General features: G+C 47.5%; 1 protein-coding gene across 1 annotated transcript in view; it reads left to right on the forward strand.

The window, feature by feature from the left end:
• tmc5 (transmembrane channel like 5) overlaps positions 1 to 3,333 on the forward strand; it is a 365,838-nt gene extending 362,505 nt beyond the window's left edge. Inside the window, exon 24 of the mRNA XM_086000829.1 lies at positions 1,653 to 3,333. Coding sequence (XP_085856955.1) covers positions 1,653 to 1,732 — 80 coding nt within the window. The 3' untranslated portion in view covers positions 1,733 to 3,333. The remainder of the gene's footprint in view (positions 1 to 1,652) is intronic.
• Positions 3,334 to 11,414: the final 8,081 nt, after the last annotated feature.

An 11,414-nucleotide genomic window follows, 5' to 3' on the forward strand; every position in this document is an offset into this window, starting at 1 on the left:
GCACTTTACAGCCTTCTGGCCTCAACATAGAGTTCAACAATTTCAGATCATAACCTCTGCCCCATCCTTTTTGTCCCATTTATTTATTTTTTTCTCTCTGTCACACGGCAGCTGTCTTTCATCCTGCCAGTGCCATTTACACTTCATCTAGAGCCATCTTTTGTTTCTTAAGTTGTCCCATTACCATCTCCTTTTGCCTTGCACCATCATCCCTTTTGTCTCTTAATCTCTCCTGCCTTCCACCCTATCACAGACCTTCCCTTTTGTTCTTTCCCACCCTCCCCCCTTTCCCTGCCTCTGCACCTGCTTAAAACCTGTTACATCTCCAACTTTTTCCAGCTCTGACGAAGGGTCATCGACCTGAAACGTTAACTCTGTTTCTCGCTCCACAGATGCTGCCTGACCTGCTGAGTATTTCCAGCATTTTCTGTTTTTATTTCAGATTTCCAGCATCCGCAGTATTTTGCTTTTGTAAAAAGGAGCTCTATCTGAAACTGTAAACCCAGGATTGGCGTGAGCTTTAGGGCCTTTTAGTGAATGCAGAGAATAGGCAGTTTGATTTGCTACTGCTCACTCAGTGCTACTTACAGCCATACAGGCACTAGAGCGGGTACAGAGGAGATTTACAAGGATGTTGCCGGGAGTAGTGAATCTTAGCTATGAGGAAAGACTGGATAGGCTGGGTCTGTTTTCCTTGGAACAGAGGAGGCTGAGGAGAGACCTTATTGAGGTGTATAAAATTATGAGGGGCATAGATAAAGTGGATAGAAAGGACCTATTTCCCTTAGCAGAGGGATCAAAAACCAGGGGGTACAGATTTAAAGTAATTGGTGGAAGGTTTAGAGGGGATTTGAGGGGAAATTTCTTCACCCAGAGGGTTGTGGGGGTCTGGAACTCACTGCCTGAAAGGGTGGTAGAGGCAGGAACCCTAACCACATTTAAGAAGTACTTGGATGTGCACTTGGGATGCTGTAACCTGCAGGGCTACGGACCAAGAGCTGGGAAGTGGGATTAGGCTAGATAGCTCTTTGTTGGCCGGCGTGGACACGATGGGCCAAAATGGCCTCCTTCCATGCTGTAACTTTCTACGATTCATATCCCAACAAAAAATACACACACATTTCATTTCATTTCATTTCAGTTAAGGGAGCCATTTGTGTGTATAATTATCCCAGAAATGTATGCAATGCAATGCTGTATGCAGCAATAATAACTTGCAGGATCTGTATAACTGAAAGCTCAGTACCTATGTGTAGACTTTGTTGAAAATGTAGCCTGATAGGAACAACAATGCCAGTGTACATTGGTGCTTTGGCATGTTGGAGCCTGGAGTAGTATAACCTATGGTCAAACCTCGACAAGCATTGAGCTTGTGATTTTGGCTGCGCCATTAGGAAAGCTTAGGTACTTCCCAATGGGGGGGAAGGGAAAATTCTTTGGGTGGGTTCCACCCTTTGCTGTTCTTGTGGGCATCATAATAGCTATTACATTGAAGTAGTCTCAGAGAAGGTCCGTGCAGGCACTCTGAGCTACTCGTACATTTATATCCTGGAACATGTGGACTGGATCAAACATTATATCCGTTAAGCATCCACAACCCCCGTGAAACCAGCAGTCACACAGGCTGATCAAAATATTTTTCTTTCTTGCAGAAGAACAAGGGCATTATCCAAATGCTCTCGCCCTGGCTTTGGCTGCCAAGCATCAGGCAGAACGGGGCCCATATCAATAACTATTCCAGGGACAAAGGACAAAACTTTCCAGGGCCCTATGTCACTCGAGGGACCTCCAACTTATCAGAAATACACGGGTAACATTAATTGGTGGAAAATCATGGGTAATGCAGTGGCAATTTTCCAATGAGCCACCTGCTGCATGTGAGGCCTTGGACAGCTCTGCCCACAGTTCTTTTGCAAATCTACCTGATCATTGTAAGACTTTTGAATGTTAACAGAGATCCTTCACTGTTTTTGGGTGGTCTGTTGGCTCTAAAAATAATTAAGATCATATATAGTAAGTGGTTATCCATGTTAATAAAGCTGCTTTCTTCCTTGACTGCATCAACCATAATGGAAATCACACATTCGAACTCAGTAAAGGTGCAATGCCTCTATCTTCTAAAGTAATTTACAATTAAGTAAGTTCTAATGAACTATTTAACACATTTTATTGTGAAATAATTCTAAGGCAACATCTAAATTTGATTTAAATAAATATCTTTCAAAAAGAGCATTGGATCTTAAATTGACAACCAAAAATAGTTAAGAATTAAATTGTAAATTCTAATACTTTTATTTGTGCCTGTATTTTCTTTACTTTAATTACACAAGCTTTGTCCACTTACTGTTGTTTTTCATATTTTGGTAATTTTTTGTAATTTGTCATAATACTGGTTAAAGGAACATTTCCCCATTTCATGTACCCAGGCCCTGAAATTCTGTGGGTGTTCCCCCCGATTTCCTGCCATAGCTTTAGCTGGAGTCCGACAAAACCCATGGAGAAATGGGTGAAATGGGCAGTTTATGCCATTTCTCCGGGGCTTCCGCCAGTCTCCCACTGAAGTTGTAGCAGAAGACGGAGAGAGCCCCCACAGAAGCTCCGGGTCTCAGTGTCCGCATCAAGTATCCTGAGCTCAAGTGTAGCAAAGCCAACTGCAGGGTAATACGCCAACCACTCTGCTCCTCCAGTGTGCTTGAGTCTCAACCTCAGAATAGGGTCCCCTCCTGCCCCAGTGTGACAGCTCCATTTCTTGCAGTTGTAACCTTTCTGAGTAAGATTATGAATTAGTGCCAAATTAATGGTAGTTTTGTTCCCATGCTCACCATCAACTGGATTGGGGCTGCTCCAATTATTTTGTATAGCATTCTCACAGGCAGCAGTACAAGACTTTCTTCCCTCAGACTGAACTGGATTTAAGCTGAAAGGAAGTGCAGTAAACTAAATCACCGAAACACTTGCTCCTCGTTTCCTTCCACTCCCATTTTTTTTAGTTTACCTTGAGGTTTGCTATTTGACTTTATGGAAATAGTGACATTTTAATCATGTTTATTTGTATATGTACATGCTGCAACATAAAATGTGGAAAAATGTGGAAAAAACTTACTGTCGGACATGATTCTTTTGTGTATAATTTTGTTACTGTTCTTGTGTTTCATGTATTTAAGACTGCGTTAATTGAAACTGAAATACATAAACTCACCACTGCTACTTGTTCTGTGTAAAAAAAATACTTCAGAAGTCGTTGAATATATCTCGCAAGTGACAGAACTGATTAAATGTTGAGGGGAGTTAATTATGTTCATTAGTGAAATAAATATTACAGTCAAAAACCTATTACAGCATTGTTTTTAATTTTCAGTGAGAACATTCCATATTTATACTTCTCTGCCTTTGTTTCATGCCATTGTCTGTACTTCGGTTGCCTCTGCTTGCTGCTCCTGTGGCAGCATTCTTGAAAAGTGCCACAGAAAATACTCAGAAGACTTCCAGTCAAGACAGCTGATACTCAACTCACTGAGCCACGTACCTTGGTACTAACCTGCTGCTCCTCCAGGCTGCTGCTGCTGCTGCTGCTGCTGCACTCTCCAGCCACAACTGGCTTTTTTAAAGGCTGCATGCTAAGTTGCATTTTATACAGGGTTTATGTCAATGATTCCTCCAATTGATGTACAAATGAGCTGACCCACGAAACTCGCGTGCAGTCAGCTCTGCAAACCATCGGCAGTGCACCACATGGGAATTTGGGGCCCTTGAGTGAGGTAGAATTTGTCACCTTTTGGAAGGGCATAATCTGGCCCTTGTGGAGTTGTTGAAATTTGGCTCTGTAGTACCCGTTTTTTAGGCGTTACGTGGCCTCCCTAAAGCTCAAAAATGGCGTGCGAGATGCACGCGCACACTTCTGACAGCAAGTGCGCCAGATACCATCTTGGTAAAAGGGTTTGCGCATGTGCGCAACCAACAACACTAATTTGACGCCAGCACTGCCATTTTCAAATGACACGCTCCAGCCTGCACTCTGTCACACAGCGCAACATGACGTTAAATGGCATGAAACATCCCCCCACCAGTGCTATTTAAAGGGATCATCAACTACTTACAGGTTAGTTGCTGGATTATTTTTTCTGGCTGCTGAGGCAATTCTTGGCATTTTTGGAACTTTCCTATGCTTGCCTAAAGTTTGAATCGTCTACAGGGAGTGGTCAGCTGGTGCGGAAGTGCTTTTTGTTCATACAAAAGTTTTTTCTGAAACAAGTTTCTTCCAGACATGGGTAGCCTAGTAGGCCTTTCTCTGGGAATTGAGCATGACTAGGAGAATGAAGAGAGGCCACGCAGAGCAGGACAAGCTGCTAGAAGAGGGAGGAGGAGGAGGGGGAGAAGGGCTCTCAGCAGGAGGCCATATCTGCCGAAGGTCTTTAGTGAGCAATTTTCTTACCTCAACTTCAGCAATGACTAATGCTTGCGACGTCTTCACTTCGCTAAAGAGGTTGTGACTGAAATCTGCCAACTGCTGCAGTCATAACTGCAACCTCAAAGCATTGCCTATGGGTGTCAAGGTGACTGTGGCTCTTAACCTTTATGCATCTGGCTCCTTCCAGGCTGCTGCTGGAGATATAACCAAAATCTCGCAGTTTGCAGTAGACTGCTGCATAAGGGAGGTCACTGAGGCTCTCTATACACAAAGAGACAGCTTAATCTCATTCCCTCTTTCCAAAGACAAGCAGGCAGAGTGAGCAAGAGGGTTTGCTCAGATTGTAGGCTTCCCTATGGTACAGGGTGCCATTAACTGCACGCACCTTGCTTTGCATGCGCCTTGACGTAAGAAAACTACAGGTAGACTATCCTTTATCCGAAAACCTCGGGACCAGCCGTGTTTCGGTTTTTGGAAAATTTCGGATTTCGGAAGGTGGGTCGGCGGGGGTCCGCGGGGGGGTCGGCGGGGGTCGGCGGGGGGGTCGGCGGGGGTCGGGGTCGGCGGGGGTCCGCGGGGGGGTCGGCGTCGGCGGGGGTCCGTGGGGGTCGGGGTCCGCGGGGGGGGTCCGCAGTCGTGGCTTGTCCATCGCTGCTAGCCTGGAATGCAATGAAGTTCCGCATTTCCACCAACAGGTCGTCGTGCTCGGTCGGAACAGGGGCCGGCACCGCCGCGGGCTCAGAGCTCTCGTTGCTTTCGAGCCTTTGTAAGAGAGTCAGGTGGTTCCGCGGGGGGGTCGGCGGGGGGTCGTGCGCACGACTTACGCTGACCCTCTGCTCAGCGTAAGTCGGCGGGGGTCCACGGGGGTGTCCGCAGTCGTGGCTTGTCCGTCGCTGCTAGCCTGGAATGCAATGAAGTTCCGCATTTCCACCAACAGGTCATCGTGCTCGGTCGGAACAGGGGCCGGCACCGCCGCGGGCTCAGAGCTCTCGTTGCTTTCGAGCCTTTGGAAGAGAGTCAGGTGGTTCCGCGGGGGGATCGGCGGGGGGTCGTGCGCACGACTTACGCTGACCCTCTGCTCAGCGTAAGTCGGCGGGGGTCCGCGGGGGGGTCCGCAGTCGTGGCTTGTCTGTCGCTGCTAGCCTGGAATGCAATGAAGTTCCGCATTTCCACCAACAGGTCGTCGTGCTCGGTCGGAACAGGGGCCGGCACCGCCGCGGGCTCAGAGCTCTCGTTGTTTTCGAGCCTTTGGAAGAGAGTCAGGTGGTTCCGCGGGGGGGTCGGCGGGGGTTCGTGCGCACGACTTACGCTGACCCTCTGCTCAGCGTAAGTCGGCGGGGGTCGGGGTCGGCGGGGGTCGGGGTCGGCGGGGGTCGGGGTCGGCAGGGGTCCGCGGAGGGGTCGGGGTCGGCGGGGGTCCGTGGGGGGTCGTGCGCATGACTTACGCTGACCCTCTGCTCAGCGTAAGTCGTGCACCACTCTGGTCATGTCGTGCGCACGGCTTACGCTGAACGAAAAAACCTTCGGTTTTTAGAGGGTTTCGGTTTTCGGAAGTTCGGATAAAGGGTAGTCTACCTGTACTAGGCACTTGGTCTGAGTATTAAACAAGGCTTTAATCAACTGTTTTTCAACATGGAGATCTAGTTGTGTCCTTCACTAGTTCCTGTTAAAGAATGTCCTGAGCAAGCTGGGCCCATGCCTGATTATTTATACTCTCCCTGGACAGCGCCACCAGCAGGCCACCCAGTATTACTTCATAAGTCATTTCCACATGAATGACAGATTCATGTCATGCCTCATGTGAACTCTGTCATTTTCCTGATCTGAAAGCAATTCCACTCCATCAATGTGCAGCTAATGTACGACCACAGGCAACGGATCATGTAGGTGAATGTCCGTTATCCTGGCAGTAGTCACGACTCCATCATTCTGCGGCAGTCCTCTGTGCCACCTGTATTTGACCCACTGCAGCAAGTGAAAGGCTGGCTACTGGGCGACAAGGGTTATCCACTCATGACATGGCTCATGACACTTGTCAGGAAACCATGCAGATGTGCACAGCAGGCCTACAATGAGAGCCATGCTGCCACAAGAAACATTACAGAGCACACCACATAAATCCCCAGGGCCTGATAATCTACATCCTAGGGTAGTTAAGGAAGTGGCCCTAGAAATAGTAGATGCATTGCTGATCATCTTCCAACATTCGATGGAATCTGGAACAGTACCCATGGATTGGAGGGTAGCTAATATTACCCCACTATTCAAAAAAGGTGGTAGAGAGAAAACACGGAATTACAGACCGGTAAGCCTGACATCGGTAGTGGGGAAAATGCTAGAGTCCATTATAAAAGATGTAATAGCAGAGCACTTGGAAAACAGTGACAGGATCAGACAAAGTCAACATGGATTTACAAAAGGTAAATCGTGCTTGACTAATCTACTGGAATTTTTTGAGGATGTAACTAGTAAAATAGATAAGGGAGAACCAGTGGATCTGGCGTATTTGGACTTTCAGAAGGCTTTCGATATGATCCCACGTAAGAGATTAGCGTGTAAAGTTAAGGCACATGGGATTGGGGGCAAGGTATTGACTTGGATAGAGAACCGGTTGGCAGATAGAAAGCAAAGAGTTGCAATAAACGGGTCTTTTTCCGAGTGGCAGGCAGTGACTAGTGGGGTACCGCAGGGATCGGTCCTTGGACCCCAGCTATTCACAATATATTTTAATCTAGACAAGGGAACTAGATGTAATATCTACAAATTTGCAGATGACACAAAGCTGGGTGGGCATGTGTGCTGTGAGGAGGATGCCGAGAAACTACAGGATGATTTGGACAAGTTGGGTGATTGGGCAGAAGCATGGCAGATGCAATATAACGTGGATAAATGTGAGGTTATCCACTTTGGTGTCAAAACCAGGAAGGCAGATTATTATCTGAATGGCAATAGATTGGGAGAAGGGGAAGTGCAACGAGACCTGGGTGTCCTTGTGCACCAGTCGCTGAAGGTAAGCATGCAGGTGCAGCAGGCGGTTAAGAAGGCAAATGGTATGTTGGCCTTCATAGCGAGAGGGTTTGAGTACAAGAACAAGGATGTCTTGCTGCAGTTGTACAGGGCCTTGGTGAGACCACATCTTGAGTATTGTGTGCAGTTTTGGTCGCCTTATCTGAGGAAGGATATTCTTGCCATGGAAAGAGTTCAGCGAAGATTCACCAGGCTGATACCTGGGATGGCAGGAATGACGTATGAGGAGAGATTGGGTCGATTGGGCTTGTACTCGCTGGAGTTTAGAAGAATGAGAGGGGATCTCATTGAAACTTATAAAATTCTGGCAGGACTGGACAGACTAGATGCAGGGAGGATGTTCTCGATGGTCGGGAATCCAGAACCAGGGGTCATAGTCTAAGGATAAGGTGTAGGCCTTTTAGGACAGAGATGAGGAGGAATTTCTTCACCCAGAGAGTGGTGAACCTATGGAATTCTCTACCACAGAAGGCAGTAGAGGCCAATTCATTAAATATATTCAAGAAGGAGTTGGATATATTTCTTAAGGCTAAAGGGATCAAGGGGTATGGGGAGAAAGCAGGGACCGGGTACTGAACTTGGATGATCAGCCATGATCGCATTGAATGGCAGAGCAGGCTAGAGGGGCCGAATGGCCTACTCCTGCTCCTATCTTCTATGTTTCTATGGGCAACCTCAAGCAACACTTCTGCTGCCTGGACTGCTCTGGACGAGCCCTGCAGTACTCAGTTGAGCAGGTATCAAGATTTGTGGTAGTATGCTGCATGCTGCACAACCTGGCCATTATGACAGAACAAACTTTGCCACCACCTTTCAGGTGAGAAACTGAGGAGCAGGAGCAAAAGGAAGAGGAGGAGAATGTGGAGGAGGAGGAACAGGGGTTCTGCCCGGGCTGTAGATGATCAAATAATTCATGAGTGATACCAGTAACCTCAACCACACCTCCCCATTCACCAACAGTCCCATGCTCCTTACCTTTCTTCTATCACTGACCATCACATTGTCCTCTTTCTGACAACGTAAAAATAAAACCCACCAGAAAATGTACATTCCAATCCAAATTTATAAATTCAATCATGACATAATGCATACGAAAATAAACTAATCACCCTTGTGCATTCCCTCAGTGCCTGTCTTCCGTGTGCCTTTGCCTCTCCTAGTACTCCTACGAGGTGCTTCCCCAGTGGCTGCAGCATCGTGGTGGAAGGCTACTGCCCTCCAATTGAGGAGACTGCAGATGGCCTTGGAGAGTGCCCTTGAAGGCCTGGCTTCAGAATGCACCATTTTAACCTGGGCTGCAGCAGTCTGGGCTGGCTGGCAGGCAACAGCAAGGGCATTGACAGAATGGCAGGGGTGGGAGCAGGAATGCTGTCATCCTGAGAGAGGACAGCAGAGCCACTGCCGTTCCCCCCAGGGCGGTGCCTCACCAATTCTACTGACCTGTTGGAGAACAGATTGCTGGACTGCTGTGCCCTCCTAGAAGCCCCTTTGAACAGTGGTATCCAGAGCCATGATGGCAGCAGTCTGAGCTTCCACTGCAGCATTCAGACCTTTGATGGAAGTTGCTTTTACTGCAATGGAAGCTGTGATGTAGGCCATCAGATGCTGCATCATGGTGGGTTCCACAGGCGTGCTGATGGAGGTGACCACCCATTCAATGTTGGAATGGAGGGTCCCCAACCTCTGCACAAAGCCCTGTGCCAAGTTGGTGCTGGACCCCTCCATGCTTCTTGATATTGAGCGCAGGCTTTCCAGTGAACCAAGAATTTGGTTGTGTACACCCATCAGCCTTCTTCTGTAGCCTGGCCCATCAAAGTCCTCATCTGAGTCCTCTACAGCAGAACTAGTGTGCGACCTCACCCATGGAGAAGTGGGATGAGAGGAGGATTAAGTATGCAGATACCCTCATCATTGATGGCTTCAGCCCTGCCAGTGGTGACGGCCTCAGCGATGCCTCTTCCCATGATGGCCAGCACTGTCTCCTCCATGGGGGTTAAAACATGCAGATGCTCTTGTCCTCCTCCAATTCTTTGCTGCTGCCTGTTGTGCGGCACCTTCTCCTGCAAGTGTCAGCCATGACTCAGTTGGTAGCACACTCGCCTCTTGAGTCAGAAGGTTGTGGGTTCAGATCCCACTCCAGAGATTTAAGCATGAAAATCTAGGCTGACACTCCAGAGCAGTACTGAGAGGATGCTACACTATCGGAGGTGCCGCCTTTCAAATTAAACATTAAATCAAGGCCCCGTCTGCACTCTCCGGTGGATGTAAAGGATCCCATGGCACTATTTTGAAGAGTAGGGGAATTATCCTCAGTGTTATTGCTGATATTTATCATTAAAAACAGATTATCTGGTCATTATCACATTGCTGTTTGTGGGACCTTGCTATGCGCAAATTGGCTGCTGCATTTTCTACATTACAACAATGACTACATTTCAAAAGTACTTAATTGGCTGTAAAGCGTTTTGGGACATCCTGAGGTCATGAAAGGCACTATATAAATGCAAGTCTTTCTTTAGAGGGAAGTGTGTCAGTGAGTGTGGGTGATGTGGCTGTCATGGTTGAATAGCTGTCAGTGTAGACGAGCTGAGAGTTGTGGGTTTGAGGCTTGCAACAGTGTATGAGAGCCAGGTAAAGCATATAAACTGCAGGGTTGAATACGGATTGATAGAAATTGTTGGTAGGTGGGTGATGGGGTTTTAGTGAATTGAGCAGAGGATGGGGCTAGTGGTGCAGCTGGTAGGATATGCCATTTGAAGATGAATTCACTGACCTTGACAACACGTGTGATTGTTAAACTTCGTCCTGCACTGCATCCATGTTCTTGGAGCAACACTCCTGGCAGTAACCTCCGCCGCTACCTCTTCATACTGCCTCCTGAGCATTTGTCTGGAGGGTCTCCTGCACCACCCCCCCGCAGATAGACATCACTCCTTCTTTCCACCTCTTCCGCCAAGATTTCCAATGCAGTGTCTGAAAACCTTGGTGCTCGCTCTCGCATGTTCAGCCATTGCTCAAAGATTGACTTATGAAAAAAATTCCACCACTTCTTGCAACCACAATGCATCTCCCCTTTAAAAGGTGCAGGCTGCCTTTCAGTAGTGTTAGGCACTCACAGTATTGGGCCCCCTGCTGATGCGTACAGCCAATGAACAGCACGGTTCACGCCGGCTGCACACAGCAATCGTGTAAAGCAGCAGGCAGCACCAATTTACCGTGCTGCCAGCACCGCAATGAACGGGCGCAGGTTAATTGCAAATTTCTCCCCCTTGACTTTACATATTGTTACTTTCATTGTGCCTGGGTCGGAATCCCCCCAAGGTGATAGTAACTGGGAAACCCCTGCTTCTAAGCCCAGTAAAGGGTTACACAGGAAAGCCAAATTCTAGGGTACGATTCTCCAGTAGTAGAATGCGATTGGGAAAGCCGACCCATTGTTCATGCTTGGGAAATTGTGAACATTTGAGCCATGTTTGTGGCTTGTTATCTGCCCACAAGAACCTATGCCTATCAAAATCTTAGGGATTGTTGGTCTAGGTCCCTGCCCTGATTAGTGGGAAGAGTTAGAGATGGAGGAGTAGTAAAGGGGATGATCATTTTACTGTGCTCGGCCTTCCCTATAGCAACACTCACAGGTTATTCCATCAATACAGGTTGGTGTCTATTCTAGCTAGTATTTGGTGGGGGCAAGTTCCTTCTGTGTAGCTGTGTGAATTACTGTTACAAATGTTATCCTAATTTTTAAAGCCCATTCTCTTATCATGTAGATTAGGATTGAGAATGTCCCATGTGAGGTTCATGTCATGGATTTGGAGTAGTTGGTCTTGCATCCTAAGAGTTGACCAAATTACTTTATTGTTTGAAAATGGTGGAGAGTGAAATGGAGGGTTCAGATATATAAATAGAAATTTTGCAATTTAACACTAAATGTAAAATTGTACAGGCTGCTAACCTGGTACACTTGCCTGCCTGCTCGATT

This window comes from Somniosus microcephalus, chromosome 11 (genome assembly GCF_052327205.1).
Source record: "Somniosus microcephalus isolate GS21.2 chromosome 11, FLI_Smic_1.0, whole genome shotgun sequence".
In the NCBI taxonomy this organism is placed as follows: Eukaryota; Metazoa; Chordata; class Chondrichthyes; order Squaliformes; family Somniosidae; genus Somniosus; species Somniosus microcephalus.